The sequence below is a fragment of the Poecilia latipinna genome, unplaced genomic scaffold (assembly GCF_001443285.1).
Source record: "Poecilia latipinna isolate Pla-1442-1.1 unplaced genomic scaffold, P_latipinna-1.0 Scaffold1228, whole genome shotgun sequence".
NCBI lineage: Eukaryota > Metazoa > Chordata > Actinopteri > Cyprinodontiformes > Poeciliidae > Poecilia > Poecilia latipinna.
This window is the reverse complement of record NW_015113844.1, coordinates 45,237-65,335: the sequence shown is the minus strand read 5'-3', so window position 1 is coordinate 65,335 and position 20,099 is coordinate 45,237. Positions and strand designations below refer to the sequence as shown.

The following is a 20,099-nucleotide window of genomic DNA, read 5'->3' as shown; positions in this document are numbered from 1 at the left end:
AAGACACTCTTATATCACTACGCTCATTTTATAGTAAACACTGATCAACAGCCACTTGTTACTGTAGTATTGAAACTCACCAGCCTCTCCATCTCCTGCTCCCTGAGCCGCTCCTCTCTCTGTCGGCGGTGGTACTCCAGCAGCTCGTCTTCGTTGTCACTGATCTCTGTGATGCTGTTCTTCCTCTCTCGCATTCCTGGGTGGGGTCTCCCCAAGGACATCTTTCTCTGGGTCCTGGGGCTGGCTGCAGGGGATGAACCAGGTAGGGAGCCCAGACTGAAAGCAGGTGATAAAGAGTTCCCAAAGCTTGCCTTACGTATCCCTACTCCACTGCTGCCCTCCATCAACATGGAGGTGGGGGAGGGACTGCGAGCTCGGATCCCTCTGCTGCAAGACGGCTCCTCTGACGTGGATCCGGTTTTGCGCCGCAGTCTGGGACTCTCTGGGACCACCCTGCCCAGACATGAGGGGCTCTCCGGAGTTCTCGACGTGGAGATTGTTCCAGGCAATGCCCCTGGAAGAACCGGAACCCCCCTCCGGGCCAACGAAGGACTCAGAGGCGGCAGCTCTCTCATACTGCTGCTTCCTGCACTGCCACCATTCAATTCCAAGTTCCTTCGGGCCAACCGGGGGCTTTCAGGGGGCTGCAGTGACCGTGGATGCTGAGAGAGAGGAGATCCTTGGATGACATGAACGATGGGATCCAGGGGGGGCTGAAAAGCCTTACTGGGATGTGAAAGTTGCCTGGAGGAACTGGAGTTCAGGGAGCCATCAGCTAAGATGGTTTCCTCTCTGAAAGGACTGGGCGGCCTTTCCTGGAGCACTGTGGCAGTCTTGGTCCTGGAACTAGATGGCGAAGGCGACAGAGACGGCGATGAACAGGTTGGGAATTTGGGGGTGACTCTGGGGCTGCTTGGCACAATGTTTTTACCGCTAAGAGACTCGCTAGATGAAACAAGAGGCGTCTGTCGAGGACTCTCTGAGCTGTCCTGGCTGAGTCCCCGGCGGCTGGGCTTGGGGCTCGGAGGAGTCTCTGTCAACACTTTCCTCTGCAGCCTGGGGCTTTCCTGGACCTTCTGGCCCACCCCAGTGCTGCTAAAATTGGGCAGTATGGTCCTTGGCAGGGGGACAGGCGGAGGCTGGGTGCTGAAGTTGTAGCTAGAAGAGCGTATAGGCACAGGCGGCAGAGAAGAACTCTGGTCCTGGTGTCCTCCGCCAGGCGATGGGCTGGTGAAGCTCCCACTGCTGGCAGGCGAGGGGGAGGAAAGGGGCGAGAAGGGAGGGGAGGCATTCTCATAGCTGGACCCCACAGACATAGCACCTGGGCTGGTGGGAGGGGACAACAAATACCTCCCCCCTCCATTGACCATAGGCGACAACGGGGAGTGGTGCATGGACTGTCCCCCGGGGGGCTTTTTTGCCTCAGAGGAGGAAAGCTCAGGGTCATCCATGACTAGGGAATCCATGATCTCCTGGAGGTCCTTCTCAATGGAGCTGACGATGGCGCTGTGCTCAGACTGGACTCTCTCTCCAGGAGCTGAGGGAGACTGGGAGGAACTGGCCTGGTGATTCCCATTGACCAAACTCTGAGTGTCTGATTGGGAAAGAAGAAACAGGAAAGGAAGAGAAGGCCGTTATTAATGTTCTGTTCATGGTGGTGTATGTGTAACAAGTGTATCAAAAAACAAAGACCAAATACTTTAAAAACCCCTAAAATTTTAAATGTCATTTTAAATCTAACGGTAAGCCATCAGCAGCATGTCTGTCAAGCAGCAGACTGCAGGCCAGCTACCCGAGCACATAAGATAACCAGTCAACATGTTAGCTTATTTTCAAAAACAACAGCAACAATTGCTGCTTCTCTGTTGCAAATAAAGGTAATTGTATCTGAGCCTGTTGCAATAAGCAATTAATCGCATGATAAAATGAGATTGATCATTTCCATTTTGATGATTAATATATTTTTAAGGTCAATTTTGTTTACAGAGGCTTCATAATCGATTTTATTCATGGTTTTTGTGTGATTTTTATTTCCATTTTATTTATTGTTTTGTGTTTTATTTTGGATATGTTAAATATCTTCTTCTAGTTCCAGTGCTAAGTGTTCTTTACAAAATTGAAGTTTTTTTGGTTATGGATGATGTCATTATCACTATTTCACTTGAAAATGGTATCAAAACAACAGTATTATCGTTTATTGTAATAATTATTGGGAGAATTTATCGTCCAGCAAAATTTGTTTATTGGGACAGTTAGATCACAAAACACATTTAAACCAGAAAGTAAAATATAAAATGGTGAATAATGAAGAAGGACATATATGGGGACATAAGCAGAAAGACAGGTCTGTGACACTGGACAGGTGTCAGAGGCAAACACAATTACTGTGTGACCCCGAAAGCAACACAGCATACAGGCCAGCTAATCTAATCTTAACTCCGTAGTGTCAGCATAGAGGATTATTACAACAAAAACACACGGCCCCCATGAGAGACCCAGAAGCATGGCCCGGAGCAGCAGATCAATGCTAAATGAAATCTGCTCAAATGCACTTGTTGTCATTTTAAAAGGCAACATGAGGGTAACTGCTCCATCCAATCATCAGCGCAGTCACTGATTAGTCATTCTAGTGTACACCTGGCATTCTGGAGCTCAGGGTTTGTTTGTTTTTTACCCATCTCTCATTTATCAGACATTTTTAATGGAGACATATGAGATGTGGATGTTTTTCACAGGTTTTTGAGTTAAATTTCAAAAGTTTGGTAATTATATGACATGTAACATAAAAATGTGTAACATGATCTGACTGCATTATCTAAAAGTAAAAAGTGATAATTATATACACTGCTGGTAAAATCATTAAACATTTTTTTACTACAGGTGAAAATGTTAGCTATGACAATTATCAGCCACAAACCTAAACAAAACATCAAAAATAAATGACTTCAAATTGAGGGCTCAAATTTTAGAGGATTTTCTTTTTTCTACAAAAGTTGCACAATTGCTGAATATATTGTCACAGTAATATCAGAGTGTTCAATATTCAGATGGCAAAGGACTGTTAGGAGTGCAATAATGTTTGTGCTAGTACTGCATATTCCAAGTGTTATGAACTTGCATTTTTCCTGCCAAAGTAATATCTAGCCAGTTGGAGCGAGTCTCGCGACAGCAGATGCTCAGACTGGACACAAATGACCTTGGCCAAAATACTAAAGGTCACAGATTAGAAAGTGAGGAAAAACAAAAATGGGCATATGTTACAACTTATATTGCAATTCCAACATGTTTTAATATAGTGCAGCCCTAACTGTGACACAAACCAAATGATGGAGAAATACAAATGCCATATTCAGCAGATATTAGAGGTAATCAAAGAAACTATATCTCTCTGTCTAAGTACACAGAACTATTACCTAGAAAGGACTTTCACTTTGTCAGTTTTTGCTTTGTAGAAACAAAGAAACACAATTATGACATCAAATTATTTATTTACTAGATGACCATTTAGTGGTTTCCGTTTTTCCCTGCTATCTGATCTAAAAACATGTGCAAAGTAAAAGAGCTGAACTGAAAATGACCAAACAGTCATAGTTGGGATGTTCCTATTAGAGACTGCCATGGTGTGCTTTTTGATGATGATGTAAAACTTCACACAATATTAATTGTTGTATATTTTTCTATTCTATTTAACTGCATCTGCTTATTGCCAAAGTTTTAGTCCAGCAAAGTCATGTTTGATTTACCCAGCCAAATAACTGATTAAAAATAGTTTCAGGTAACACCTCTGCTGATCTTCTTCATGAAACCAGGCTTACTTATCCCTGTGTAAATCATTTACATATTTCAGATTGCAACTGTAACTTTCCTGAACATTGAGCTGCAGGTGGTTCATCCCACACCATCTGACAAAGACAAAAATATATTTTTTGCTGTTTTTAATGTTAAAACTGGGGGATTTTACTCTTACAAAATGGACCTTCTTGTTGAAAAAGGGACCATTTCCAGACAATTCTCAAGTTTATTTCAACCAGATTATTCCTTCATGATTGTTAGTCAAGCACTTTGTGGCAAGATCTAAAAAAAACACAGGTTTTAATGGATTCAGTGTAAAATGAAGGGCAGAAATTTAGCTCTATTTCAGCTTTTGAAGAACACTGTCTTTGATTTTTGCGGATACAAAAGTCGCCGAATAAATTTCAGATTAAACTACTGTAAACATAAATATGAATCTGTTTCTGTGTGTGCATGTGTGTGTGTGTGTGCGCGCGTCTGTACAGATGTAAACACAATTAAAGGACACAGCAGAAAAATGCACTGAAGTCTGTTTTTGTGTCTTGATGCTGATGATGTCACAGACGTGTCCCATGAGCAAAACTGCTGTAAAATATAGAAGCTTGACAAATAATGCATTAGTTGAGCTTGCTCAGCTGAGCCCTGCTTTCTGGGTACACGGCCGGATCAGAGCACACTTCAGTGCCACTTCACTGTATTCCAGCCATCTGGCAGCCGCGGCGGTTCGCTGGATCCACCAGGGCCCGTTTAAATGTCACTGTCATGTCGTTTATTGCAGACAACAAACCGACGCGATGCTTGTGTGCAGCGCACAAGGAGGAGGAGAGAGGATGGAAAGGGGGTGGGGTGACAAGAAATTAAAGCAACAAGAAAAAACCGACCAATGATGTCATGGGGTACGGATCATTGATTACAGTGCAACACGCCAAACTTGTCTTACAAAACAAGCTATTTAACATCAACAAAATCCACATCAGCTCCATCTGTGGGTCATGGAAATGAAGGATGGATGCAATGAATCCAAGACGTTTTCTATTGAGGTATAAGCAGAACAAACAGGCTTGTTCACATGTAACGATGCAACTATTACAATCAGTGCTAGGACTGATATACCGTCCAGAACAAGCACAAAATATTAAATCGACTAGTTGTTAATGGAGTTCGGTCTGAGACGGATTCATATGACCGGTGTCGCTCAAATCTCAGGCGTTTTTGCCGCACACTTACTCACATGAAGGGGTAGAAACTGCCAGCCGGGGTCCAGAGCGCTTCACCTGCTACGTGACACACCGGGTGGGCCCGCATCCCGCGGACACGCCGGTACCGGAGTGGTAGTGACAGAGCCCCGCCGCGCCAGGCTCCACACAGACCTACAGAGAGCCAGAGCTTCACCGCCGAGGTGATATTTCAAGCAGAGGTTGGGGTACCGAGCACAGCCGCCGAGTGCTGATAAGCTAGCCGAAATATGACCGAATTTCCGTTTTAAACCTTCAAAATAAAGGCTGCCGTCTGAACGTTTACAGACATTCAATACAATGTTGACATTATTCCCCTTGTCAACACGACAGTGGAAACACAAGATGGACCAGAAATAGGAGTTCAAAGCTGAGGTCCGTCAGTTGTCATTAACAAGCAAACGTCGAAGTCGGACTTTTATTTTGAAAACGTGGATGTTATATTTCCCGTGCTATGGCTAACTCAACAGCTGCCAGTTTACAGATTCATGGCAGAGACAGTCATGCGTGGTCAATGTTAGTTATGACCATTACGAAACTTCGACAGTTTTTTATGAAGCAGAGCAGAAGAGCATTAAAAATACTACATGTGCTGAAACTGATAGTAACACTTTCTATATCCATGAGCAACAAAGGGACGAGCTGGGGCTCTTTATTATTAATTTTTACTCCAGTGTCTCCAGTGAAGAGAAATAGTCTGAAAAAAAATCATATTTTTAGAAGAAATGCGTAATTGTGAACTGAGATATCATTACGATCATTTTCCTTTTGGATCAAAAGAGTTTTATTCTATTGTGTTCCAAAAAAAAAAAAAAAAAAAAAAAAGGCCACAAAAAAATTAATTTGCTTCCAATAACACTTCCTGCTTCCTGAAACACTTTTGAAAAAAGGACTTACCTACTATTGCATCTCACCCTAAAAATTTTAGAAAATCTGACCTTACTATATACATATATTTTTCAATGAGCAAAGAAAACTCCACATATAGAAATTATTTTTATTTACAAAATCCCTAGTGGCACCATCATAAAAAATGTAACTGATAGATTAAATAAATAATAGATGTTATCACATTCATTATCAAAATATCTAACTTGTGGAATACTGCAGATGGACAGGACTACTTGCATGTAGTAGTCCTAAGGTTTCATGTGCTGTCAGTGGAAGGCCTGTTAGACTGTCACTGATGCCCAGGCTGGAGGTACATTTTCAGATGCTGATGTTTATAGAGAGTGAGGTGGTCACTGTGATTTAGGAACAAAAAAGTCAGGAAAATGTGGGTTAATCCAATTGATATTGTTATCTCATGAAGCCCTAATTCATCCATTATCCTAAACTGATGCAAGATTTTAAACATTATTAGTCTTCATTTCTGTGTTTCTCTGGGGAATAAAGAAGATGTGACACCGATTCATTTCTCATCACAGATCACAAGAGTGAACAAGGACCTGGCCATATTTATTTTTGCCATGACACACAGGAAGAAGAATTGTGAAAGAGGTAAAAAAATAAAATAAAATATCTAAAGTTTACTGTTAAGAACATTGTGAACAATGAGAAACACTTTAGGGTAACCAAGACTCCATAGCAACTCTCAGAAGCTATCTAGGAAAAAGTCTTTGCTGCCCAAAATGTAAAAGTAAAGTTTGCTAAAGTATTCAGGACGTTAATTTGAACTCTTTGTTTTGGTAAAGAAAGATTTAAATTATTTTTGTTTTGAACTACATCTGCAAACTGTCTGACGTGGGAATGTGTCATTCAGGACATTTGAGAAATGCGTAGGAAAACGTAGGCATGTGCTACAGATTTGTATCTATTTAATAGAAGGTATTGTAGTGACCTCCAACATCTTAATACTTTACACAGTACTTTAAACTTGACATATAGCAATTTTATTAATACAATAGATTACACCTGCTAGTCTTATTACAACTTCTGAAGGAGAGAGTGATGTACCTGATGATGATTTCAGTGTCTCTTTTGACAAAAGCCTTAGAGTAACTTCTTACAGTTTGGTACAGGTGTATGTTGCAAATAAAGTAGTTTGAGGTCATATTTATAAATAAATTTATAAGTATAAATAAGTATAAATAAGTATACCTGTCTGGTGTGACAAGTATACTTATTTATACTTTGTCTGGACGGACATGTGGAATGCACCTCCTGTCTGTTGCTATGTATGGTGGAGGATCTGTGATACTTTGAGTATACTTCTCTAGAAAAGGTTCTGAGAAACTTGCTAGAATATGTGGCATCAGGAACCCTGAATATATAGCTAAGAAAGGTCGGTGGAATCTACCAGTAGACCTAAAAAGGGTTAAAAGTGGTTCACCAGACACAAGATCCATCCCAGTCCAGCCGAGGAACATAGTCCCTCCAACATGTCCTGGGTCTTTCTCTGGTGGAATGTGCCTGGAACACCTCGCTAGTGACGCATCCTAACCAGATGCTCAAGCTAACTCAACTGGTCGAGCTTTTCACTCTACCTCTAAGGGAGAGCCCAGACACCCTGCCAAGGAAACTCATTTCAACCACTTGCATCCATGATCTCATACTTCCAGTCACTACCCAGAGTTGGTGACCATAGATACGGTAAGAACATAGGTTGACTGGTTAATTGAGAGCTTCACCTGTTGACTCAGCTCTCTCCCCATACAGCACCCGCATCACTGCAGACGCCACACCAATCCGCCTATCATTCTCCTGCTCCATTTTTCCCTCATACGTAAATAAGACCCAGAGATATCTAAGCTTCTCTAATTCTCCCAAAGACGGCACCCTTTTCCGGTTCAAGACCAAGATTATGTTCAAAACCATTATTTTTTAACATAATTTCCCACAAAATAAATGTACTCCAAACTGAGGTTGGAATTTTCTAAATTTTTCAGTGAGATAAAAAATACTTCTTCATAAAACATTTTAGACATCCTTCCTTTTAAAATCATTAAAGTTTCCATGTTAGATGTCAGTTTTATCCACAATACTTGTTCATATTGTAAACAGCATTAATTAGTCTATCCTACACAGGGACTGACCTTCAAACAGCATCTGAAGAAAAAGCAAGAAAACCACACATACTGGGCCAATAGGTGAGTTTGGGGGCAAGTGCCAAAGAGGAAAAAGACTGATTTGAGCTGGAAGATTATAAATAGTCTGTGAAAAAGAGCCTGTAATCCCAGCCACAGGCCTCTTTCAGCGCACAAAGCTATCTGCTGGTCTGTAAGAGACACTGAAAGCAGGACATTTTTTGACTGACTAAAATCACAGCTTTAGCAACTTCTACATATGAAACCAAACAAGAGTCAAGTTGCTGGTATGTCAGAGACAGAACATGTTTGTATGAACCTGTCTTGAAGAAATGACATGTAGGCTCAATACACCCTGGGAGAAATACTGGAACACGTGGAGGATGGAAAGTAGACACCTGGTTGTTCAACTGGACAACAGAACAGGCTGAGGAGGCGACACACAGAGTCAATCCATCATCTTGTACAGACATTAATTCATAATTTATCACATTTTGCCAGATTACCGTCCCAAATTTCAATGTATTCTATTGGGATTGACCAACACAAAGTAGTGTATATTTGTGAATTGGAAAGTTTTTATCTTTTCTTTTTTTTTTGTAAAAAAGTCTGAAAAAAATATACATTTGCATATAGACCCTCTGCGTTCTTGCTTTCTAGAACTACATTCTTCAATAGTCCTAGAAGGTACACACTTTTTTGCTTTACAAAATAGCTCAAGCTCAGTCAGAGTGGATGGATAGGTGGGTTGAACTGCAATCTTCTAGTTTTGTCAGAGATTCTATGTTGAGTTTATGTCTGGACGTTGACCCAAATCATTCTATAGTGCCTCTAGCTGTAGGTTTAGGGTTGTTCTCCTGCAGGAAGGTGAACCTCCACCACAGTCTCCAGTCCTTTACACATCTAAACTGGTTTTCTTCCAGGATTTTCCTGTATTTAGGTTAATCAATCACATCAATGACATCCAGCTTAACAGTCCCGGTTAAAGAAAAACATTGTGAAAGCACAATGCTGTCACCTCCATGTTTTATGACAAGTGATGTGTTATGGTGCATGTGGAGTGTACATCATGTTTTACAAATGCCAAAAACCTGGTCATCTAACCAGGGAACCTTCAACCGCATTCAAACAGCAAGACTTCTTCTGTCTTGTTTTTCTTTCAACAAAAGATTTCTTCTGGCATCTCTTCTGTGTATCACCTTACCATTATGGGATAATGTGTATAGAATTTTGAGAGTCAAATGGATTTAATTCATTTTAAAATAAGGATTTAGGCATAACAAAATGTGGAAAAACTGAAGCTTTTTGAATACTTTCCAGATTCTATGCATGCGATGAAGACTTCACTTCTTGAAACAATTTGTTCAACAGCCCTAATAAACTCAGACTCATAAATAAAGTCGGCTCTCAGTGGCAGACTGCTCTGGCTCTAAAAACAAGAATCTGTCTCAACATAAAGGACTATACAGCATTTCAGATTAAACCGTCCCCAGTGTGACGGTTTAATCTGTCACTAGTGTGACAGATTACACTGGTGACAGACTGGTGAAAAAGGACATTCCCATTCATAGGAACTTTTCACAAACAGTCTGTCTTGTTTGGTAAAGTTCTTCATTGAATGAAATGACCTGGAAGTACATAAGTGTCAGCCATGACAGAAGCTCTTTGGATGCTTTAAATGCCACAGTGAGGAGTATCAGTGCTTTCTTTGTTATTTCTTTTTGGCTCAGAAACACTGGCCCATCCTCTATAAATAGAAAAGACACCATTCAGCCTCTCAGGTAGTTAGAGAACTTCAGGTCCTTAAATGAGGTTGTCTCTTGCCAAGTTCTTAAGAATTTTTCGGCTGTTTACATTCTGCCCTTAAATTTACAAGTGTTTTTTAACAAGTTTAGAAAAACCCTTTGGAGTGGTGTTGGAAGTACCAGATCTGATATTAATTAGCAAAACGGGAAGTTTCTTCATATTTATATGAAGAAACAAAATCCTTTTTAATTGGAATTAAAAAGGATATAGTTTCCAAAAAAATATTTTTTGGACATTGTCTGTGTTTGTTCAACTGAATTAGAACTATTTTGCACCTCTGAATCCAAAAATGACATCCATTTTTCTCTATCAGTTCATTTCCGTTAATATTTTTAAAAAGGCTTTAGAAGAAAAAAAAACTTGTTTTCTAACAGTGCATTAATTAAATGTTACAAACTTGGATTTCTGTAAATTGAATAATAAATACTGATGAGGGTAAGAACATTACATGTGAACTGAAAATTACGTCTCCATCTCTTTTCAGTCCTGATGGAATCTCTCCTCTTGCTCATCACTCACTGATCCAGATGTGAGAACAAGTCATGCATTTTGATGCTCATGTTGCTCCATAGTTCAGAAAGTTGACCTGATGGAGCAAAACCAACGTGATTTTTGGATTCAGCTCATCAAAATGACCCTAAAACTGTTGGAAAACCCCAGACAATTTTCTGGCTGTAACTATGTAATTTAACCATTCCTCAAATCAATTCAACTTATTCAGCCAGTCATTTACTATTTAAATCACTGATAAACTTGTTCTGCATATAACAGACTCTAAGTCTGATAGGAACAGATATGTCACAGTATCATCTTCATCATTTTGTCGTGTGAAATGGACATACCGTTAAACCTGGACTGATTGCTGACAGCTAGTTGTTCTGATGTTGAAGGCTGGTACACAGGGAAAATTCAACTCATTTCATTTCAGGAATATTTTATTTATCCCAAAGGGAAACTAAATGTTGTCCTTACTCATACATCAAGTATCTTCAAAGAGTCATTGGACAGTGATGACATGGACAGGAAAGATGACCATGAACAGTCCATCTGAAGAAGACAAGCTATAATTCTGATTTGATTTTCAATCAATGGATGGCAAATTCAATCAAATCAGAATTATAGCTTGAGCAAAACTAAGACAATTAGCTGGAACAAATTAGAGTTGGTTCAAAGAAGAAAAAAAATGAGTGTAGCGCCTAAATTGTAGAACATACTGTCTGTGCATCTGCTGCCTGGTTCACACAGCAAGATTTTAAAATTGTCGGACAATTTTCAAAACCTGTGAGACCACACAAATGATGTAAAACAAAAAAAAAACAAAACGTAAATATAACAGATGGTTTTACAGTGTGTTCAATCGAGCCACGTGGCAGGAGCAACACACGAACCGATTTCACTTGCAAACATTCAAATGTCAGGTGGGAAATCTCACAAAACCTCTCAAGTTCAAACATGAGTTCAGATAAAACAAACATGGCCGACTGGGAATAAGCAACAGAGAAAGTTTTTGTGGACTTTGTTTAATAAAGGGAAAACACTACAAAGATGTCTCCAGCGTCCATTGGACTGTCTGGTCCACCATGGCAATTGCTTGGACCTCTATGTATTTTGGATTCTGTCACCTCGTTTTCTGATTGGCTAAGCGTCACATTCAACAGGATGTGTTCTGGTTTCTCCTCAGGGAACTCCACACACACTGCGATATCGGTCCAGGACAATCTAACATGTTTAATACCCCCAATTATAAATTAATTTTAGAAACTTCACTTGTGGAATATTACAGTAATGCTTAATTTGTACAGAAAGATGTCAAAATGAATAATCCTTTGGTTTAGTTGGGGTTTATTGTCTTCTTTCTTGAACTCACACACAGATATGAGCTCATTTCTTTGCTTTTTGACATTTCAGATAATCCCTGTTTTTCACAGGAGTGATTTAAGCAGTCCTCATCTGGATGCAGCACAGGAATGCATAAATGGTACGTTTCTAAACAACGGAAGGCTTTCATTATAGGCCCAGGAAGTGTGCCGCCAGCAGCGTGCCTGTGTGCGCACTATACTTATCCCCCGGTGGCCGGCAGCGTCAGCGGTGGAACAGCGATGACAGTTCCACCGTAGAGGCTAAAGATGAAGGTATGCTTCCAGTTGTAGAGCTGCCAAGAGGAGCACTCAGAACACAAACACATACTCAGCTCACAGCAAGCAGCTGAAGACTCTGCCCGGAGACACGGAGGAACGAGATGCTCATAAAACATGTATGGTGTGAACTGCAGCTCCGGGTTTCATCGGGTACTGTGTTCCACGGACTGAACGCTGACAGATCGTGGCCTGTCGCACGGCTAGACAATGAACAGAACCTGCTGCATTTTCCTTTAGGATTTGTGAAAAAAAACTATTTAACACTTTTAAAATAAAGTGTTAGCTGCAAGAGTCAAAGTTTAGATGTAATTCGATCCACCCCAGATTATTAGGATGGATTTACAGCTTAAACAGGATGGTGATGTAATAGTAATAATAACAACTTTATTTATAAAGCGCCGTCGTTCAGCGTTGGTAGAGGTTATAAATGCGCAAAAAGCAAGAACTAATTCATAGAATACTAGAAGCTTGTTGATAAGTTTATATTAAAGCTGCACTGATCTGACAGTGATATCTGTATCGGTGGTGATACTGAAAAAAATTTGTATCAGCAACAATGACATAAGGGCAGATCTTTCTAGTCTAATTCTACGCTTTGTGCTCTGAGCAACGCCATCCTTTATTATTTATCTTACATTTTATTTGGAATTCCTAATTGCTCTTTCTGAATCATTTGAAAGAAGATTTGTATTACATGATTGACCAAGATAGTCAACCTGTTGTTTTTGTCAGATTCAGTTTCTTATTTATTTATTTTACATTGTCTCTTCTACTCCTAATTGCATTTACTGGACAAACTGAAGTTGTGTTGTTTTGTAAAGCTGTTTGTGTATTTAAGTGTGCTGTACTGTTGAGTTATCAAATAAATGTGTAATTCAGTATATTTAAGTCTGTGTTTAAAAAAAAAAGACACATTTTAAGTCAACAAGGCTGGTTTTCTTCATTGCTATCGGCCGTTACTAAACCTCAGGTGTCGGTTTTGGAAGTGAAAAAAGTGGATCGATGCATCCTTAGTTTATATGAAATCAAATATATTGGTAAACTTTCTGAATCACAAACCTTTGAGTTGATTTTGGACTGCCTTGTACTACCAAACCCCAGCCATACAGGACCAGCTCAAATCAGAGCTGTATAGGTGAGGAGGTTATTAGAGGTAGGCTGATGTACTGGACAGCCACTAAATCAGGCTCATATTTGCATTCTCTGAAATATCAGGACTGTCCTCAGACGGGGACAGTCCTGATAGTCCTCCACTGAGGAATGTCAGAGAGCAGCACAGAGTGCCGACAGTAAAAGTGTGAAACATGTGACACTACAGCCAGCTGCCAGTCAAACAGATGCAGGAAGAAGCCACAGGGTGGGGGCCTAGTCTGTGTGGGCTGCAGCTGGCAAACCATCAGTTCGATGCAGTCAATCAAATGGTCTCCAGATGTTATCATCTGAATGGAGAAACCTCGTATAGGCAGGCTGTACGACCTGGGAAAACAGATATCAGGACAAAACCCTGGCTTGTGTTCAGGGAGATCACTTCAGCATAGCAGTAAATGCCCATCATACACATAGAAATGAGCTGTGCAACAATAAATCAGCCTAAATTCCTGCTTTTTGGGAGGCTGGCGATTGGTCGATACTTTCACGTAGAACCGATCTGTTCTCTTTGGCTCTACCATGAGAGAGGACTGACTGATGGACCTGCCCACCAGGTCTGCTTTTAACAACAGTCACTCCACTTTTGCCATCTTAGTTCCTTTGTGACTGTATTTAGCAACTTTCCCGGCCAAAAAAGTTGCTAATTATAGCAAAAGAAAAAAGCAAGAAAGATTAGTAACTGGCCAGAAAACTGCAATCAGTGCACAGCTTGTAGAAACAGGGAAACTTCGGTTCCAAAGTTAAGAAGAAGATAGCAGAAGGAAAATGACCAAATGAAAACACAAAATAACAGTAATCGTCATGGAGAATAAGAAATTGGTTGCCCTGAATTGTAAGTATCGGCACTAGTCATCTACTAGAACCTGTCCAATGATCAGAAGACCCAAATGCTTGAAATGAAAATTAATTTTGCTTTAACATGCAAGAGCAGAGCTAAAGTATTAACACCCCTCAAATTTTTCCAGACTTGATCAGATAAAGGTCAGATTTGTGGACAAGCTGTAGCTGTCATCTTCCACCTGAGCAGCGGATCTCTGCAGCTCCTCTATAGCTACCAGGTGCCTTTTGGCCGATTCTTTGTTTAATGCCCTCCATCCTCAGTCCGTTTCCAGGTGATGGACTGAATAGAAGTCTGTTTGGGGCATTGTTTTATACCCTGACCTGTCTGCTGGTTCAGGATGCAGTTTGTTCTCTCATGTTCTCTAAGAAACACAACAGCTGCATTTATGCTGAGGTTAAATTGCCCCTTACTGGGATTCTGCTTCCTAAGAAGGTAATCTGTGTAGGCAGTTAGTTGAACTAGGGTTTATTTAAGGACAAAAGGAGAAAAGCAGCAGGATACATGCCAAATATCGGGGATTTTTATTTAGCGAAAAAAAAAATGTAAGTGAAGTTTGAGGCGGTAACACAACAACTTATGAAAAACTCACAATACAATAAGCATCTGTATATAGATACAGATACTTTTGCAGGGAAGCATAAGCACAAGACGTGTTACCTGGACACAAAGCGTAGCTCCCAGTGCGAACACCTCCTCCACGAGGAATCATGCTCTTCATCCTGAAGGCCTCCTCAGGGTGGTTGAAGCGGAAGAAGGCCGACTGTCCAAAACACAGCATACAGCCTGCAAGGGAAGGCACAAGAAAATCACATTTATAGTGTTGCAATGGGACTCTGAATATTGGAAACCACACTGTAAAAACACAAAATCTTACAAAGTGTTTTTGCATAGTTTCTAGTGCAAATATCTAAGTACAGTTTAAGTAAAAAGAAACTGGCTTGCAAGTAAATTCTTGTTAAGCCTGTCATGATAACACAATTGCTGGACAATAAATTTCCCCAGAAGTTATTGTGGTAAACAATAATATTGTTTTGAGACAATTTTCAAGTTATCTTATGGTAATGGCATAATGCAAATTCACCCTCTCATATATCAATAAACTTTAAATTCTAATGAACATTTAACACTGAAACTGGAAAACATTTTAAATGTTCAAAATGAATAAACCAAAACAACAGAAAGAACAAAATTATTTTATTTATTCCTCATTAATTAAGTTGGAATTACAGCTACGCGTCTGCTTATCTTAGATGTAAATGACATTTTCAGCTAAATGATATGCTAAAACCTAAATTTAAGCTGATTAGCTTAAATTATCTTTAGAGCAGTAAACTGAGGTTAAAAGCTGAGCTAGCCACCTTTTCCTGCTGTGATCTCCTTCAAACACGTCATTTGTTTTACTTTGCTTTTCTAATCTATTGGAGCAGAGATTAAACAAACAAGATAAAACTTGTAGTCTCTCTGGTGGCTCAGGGAGCTTTGAATATTGTCCATTAGCTGTTTCCTGCTTCCTGTCTCGTAGATAAGCTAGCTACCAGTGGTGGAAGAAGAGCCATAATGTTTTAATCGAAGTTAAAGTCCTAATCAAGAGCAACACAATAGGTGTAAAAGTCCTACATTTATAATAAAAAGAAAAAAACAGTAAATATATAAACTCTCCCTCAAGGTAAAGATAGTTTTAACACTCGTCATGTGATTTTGTCCAAGTGATTTCCATCAACATGATGGTAAGCTCCATCATTTTTCTAATTATTCTGCTGGATTCTTCTGAGATCTTTGACTTTTTTCTTACATAATACAATTTCTCACCCAGGAGGGCTCAGTTATTGTCTAGTATAATATCAGTCAATAATATATCAGTCAAAAACACAAACAACTTAAAAGAATTATTCATGACTAAATATCTACACTGTGCAAACATTAGCATTCGTTAGAATTGTTGCTTTTCTGATTTGAGAAGCATATATTTTTTCCCCATACATGATGCTGTTGCTCCTTCAGTGACAAACATCTTATGTGTGCAAAGCAGCGTTTTCACAGATCCTTCCTCTCAGCAGCTGTTAGACTTTAAAACCATCACTGTTCCTAATCAACCAAATAAGTGTCTATATCCCTGCAATTATCTGTAGTTTTTTTTTATTTAAGTTCTAACAAATAGACTGTTTTTATTTATTTTATTTTTTTTTGCACAAATATGCACACACATTTTGTACATTCTTTACCGCATCAATTTCACATTTCTTTTAAACAGACTATGCTGTCTAGATTTATTTTTTTTAAAGTTTTATTGACTCTAGTGGCCTTTATTTGATAGTTAATTGACAGGAAAGTTGGTACTGAGAGAAGGGGAAGACATGCGGCAAAGGTCACCAGGCCGGGAATCGAACCTGCGACAGCTGCATCGAGGACTAAGGCCTCCATATGTGGGTTGTGCTTAACTCCTGCACCACCACAGCACAACCCGACTTCACAGCATTTTTGTCCTCATGTTGTAAATTTGCTCTTACTGTATAGATGTTTATTCTGTTCTTCTTCTTTTCATTTCTATTCTGTTCTGTTCTAGTAGCATTTAAATCTTGCTTATACATTTAAAAAATTACATTCTTTTTATTTTAACTGTGTTGAATTTTTAGCTTTGTAGATTTTACAAATAAAACTGATACCATCCCAAACCAGTCTTTCCTCTAAAATAAGGAAATCTGAAGTTTTTTTCTTAAACAAAAACATTTGTTTCCATTTTAATTGATTCATAAATGAAATGCAGTATTTTTGGGAAGCTGGAGGCTGCATCAGAAATGTTTTTTTTTTCTTTTAAGAATAAAAAGCTCTTCAATTGAAGCTGCTCTTTGGTGAAATGAGATCCCACAGGTTTACACAGTGAATAATCTGATCTACCTCACCCACATATCCTACAGGAAGCACATCAAATTATGGAGATAAGACTCTAAATACAGTTTGTTGGACATTAAAGCCTGGAGTAAACAAAGCAATGACAGACTAAGATCATCATGACGGGTTTCATAGGTTACTACATCTTGTCGGTGTCTCACATCAGCTACTAAAGTAACCCCAAATGCCTAAATAGCCTGGATATATGAGACCAAACAGGAAAATCCCACCTCCAGCAACTGATTGGGCTCATTCTCACCGAGTCGCCATGGTAATATCCGTCCCATCCACTTTCTGTCTGGTTTCAAATGTCAGAGCGTGTCAGGCGTCCAACTAATCCAGCCCTCTCACGTGCCATGAGGTCAGTGACAGATAAGCAAACAATTGTTTATAGCTCTCTCAATATAGCACCATTGTGTCACACTGGGACTGCAGGGGGAAACGTCTGCAGAGACGGGGCAGGGGGCAGATAAGATCCCTTCCTGTCGTCAGGCCCGGGGTAGGGATGGGAACCTTCTCCATCACACAGAGAGGCTGTGATGGTTTACAACACAGACAACAGGTCTCTGCTGTGAGCAGACACACAGTGACAGCCTGGGAAGAGGACATCTGACATTCGGCGTGCGTGCGTCGGGTTGTAATGGTTGATGGAAAACAGGTTTTTGTTCTGCTGCTTCAGGTTTTAGCAGGATGAGATATGAGAGCAGATAAAATAGACCTGCCTTAGTGATCAACACAGTAAATGGTTAATATTAGGGATGAACTGATCTACTTTTTTCACTTCCAATACGATACCGATATCTGAGGGTATCTGAGTGTATCGGAACCAATACGGAAAGCCAGAGCTGAATTGACTTAAAATGTTTCTTTTTTATAAAACAAAAACAGACCGAATAACAAATTTATTTCCTAACTTTGCACCAGTACAGTACATCAAAATATACCAACAGCTTCACAAGCTTGGTCAAATATGTAAAAACAAACCAACTTTAATTTGTTTAGTGCAACTATTTTTGTATATAGGTATGGTTTTGGTCAAACATGTTCAAAATAAACTGCAACAAACCTGTCAAATGGTTCAGAAAGTGCAATTAGGAATTCTAAATATAACATCCATCCATCCATCCATCCATCCATCCATCCATCCATCCATCCATCCATCCATCCATCCATCCATCCATCCATCCATCCATCCATCATCTCACTCCCTTTGTGGGGTCATGAGGGATCATGGTGCTTAACTCCAGCATCAACAGGCGAGAGGCGGGGTCACCCTGGACAGGTCACCAGTCCATCACAGTCTAAATATAATGTAAAAATAAATAATAAAGCATGATGTCACTCAGAGCACAAAGCATATAATTGGATTAAGTAGATCTCCCATTATGGATTGGGCACATTGTCACTTATACTCGATCTGGAATTGTTTTTCCAGTATCATGATCAATACAGGTATTTATTTCAGATCGGTGCATGTCTAGTCAATATTGTATGTCGTATGATGGATATTCTTGACACGGAACTGATTCTCTGATACAGAAAAGCTGCCCGTCTAACAGACATGATTTTTGTACTGTGGTAGGAAGACGGAGTACCTAGAGAGAACCCATGCATGGGAAGAACATGCAAAGTCCACACAGAGAGACCCCAGGCTGGGATTTGAACCACAGACCTTCTTCCTGCAGGGAATCAATGCTGCCATCTGCATCGTGGCAGATTAAAAATACCCAAAGTTGCTTTCTAAAGAAACCAGCAAATTTCTCCCAATATTCCTGCAGTCAACTCCTCTATGGTGAGCAAACACAGGATGACACAAGAACATTGTGATCCATGGAAAAGCTTGCAGTGATAATAAGTGGTTCCAGTGTCAGAGATTCAATTCCTGACTGGTGGTTAAGGCCCTGGGTCAGATCCGCACCTACATGTACTTCTTAAACCTTTTGCTTTTTCTGTGTGTTTTTGCAAGTTGTCTGTCTTTGTTTTTTTGTTGTTGTTGTTTTTGTCAGTGATTGTGTCAATTTCTTTCTCGCTCCTACTGGATGTTTTTTACAGTCAACAAGCCAACAAACTGCTTCCTGTTTACATTCACTGTAGATTCCAGTGCTTGTTTTTCTGCGTTAAAAGACGGAGCCGTAAAAAGCCTTTAAGCTCAGAGCAATAAAGTGGAAGTAAATGTTATGTAAAGGTTAAATCCCACATGCCTGAAGTATATGAGCGGTGTAAAGGGAAAACTTTTTCATATTTGCATTAGCACTGCTGTCTTTAAGCAGTAAATATGAAATGGGTAAGAGTCTGTTCCAGAAGATTTCCATCGTTTCAGTGAACATTTTCCACTGATCAGTTTTTTCCTGATGATTTGAGGCCAAGAACGAGTAAAAACCAAGAACGTGCTGAATGGATGATTTAAAAGCGGTCGTTAACACTTTGATCCTGTGGTATTTAGAGCCACGTCAGCTCCCCCCACCACGGACTCCCAACACTCATCTAAATCCTTCATCTAACTCCCGCTTTCTTCAAGACTTTGCCAGCAGCGCTTCCCTCTCCCTCTACTTCTCTGACTCACGGTACACATGCCAACCTCCTGACTTGACCCAACATGATCTTTCAGAGGAGATAAATTCAAATCAAAAAATCACATTTAAAGGGATATAGCCTGGAGCAACACATATCAGGTGCTTTAATCATGACAGACCATTGTTCAGTCGGAGCTGGAGGGAGTCGCTGATGATGCTGTGGCATAACTCACATAATTCACCCAACAGCTGGTTCTAGAGAACAACTAACTTCTCCAGTGACTATCTCTTCTGTGAAGTATTATAGTCAACACTGGAATATCATCAGAATCGAAGGAAAATATATTTCCTGAACTGAGTATCAATTTTTGACTAGTGGTTAATAATAATAATAATAATAATAATAATAATAATAATAATAATAATAATAATAATAATAATAATAATTTACTGTGAGCATGGAGCAAATGGAAAAACAGAACTTGGTAAAAAAAAATTGCAGCCAAACAATATTGTCATTATTAGGATTTCTTGTGCACAAAACTGGTAGCATTAAATTTAAATCACAAAATTTGTATTTTTTTCTAAGAAGTAAAGAATCAGAAATTGAATCTGATTTTTTCTCTCTCTCTTACCAGCAACTCTATGAGGTATACTTCTGATTATCCTGAGGAAACTTAAAACAAAGACACACCGATGGACGGTGAAGG

The 20,099-nt window shown here is 39.7% G+C and overlaps 1 protein-coding gene across 12 annotated transcripts in view; it reads right to left on the bottom strand.

Moving 5' to 3' along the window:
* Window positions 1-20,099, bottom strand: part of phldb1b (pleckstrin homology-like domain, family B, member 1b) — a 112,328-nt gene that overhangs the window by 50,659 nt on the left and 41,570 nt on the right. For all 12 annotated transcript variants that reach the window (XM_015054076.1, XM_015054079.1, XM_015054078.1 and 9 more), the window contains 2 exons: window positions 14,645-14,770; window positions 81-1,594 (listed from right to left, as the gene is read on the bottom strand). In XM_015054076.1, the coding sequence (XP_014909562.1) occupies window positions 81-1,594; window positions 14,645-14,770 (1,640 nt within the window). The remainder of the gene's footprint in view (window positions 1-80; window positions 1,595-14,644; window positions 14,771-20,099) is intronic.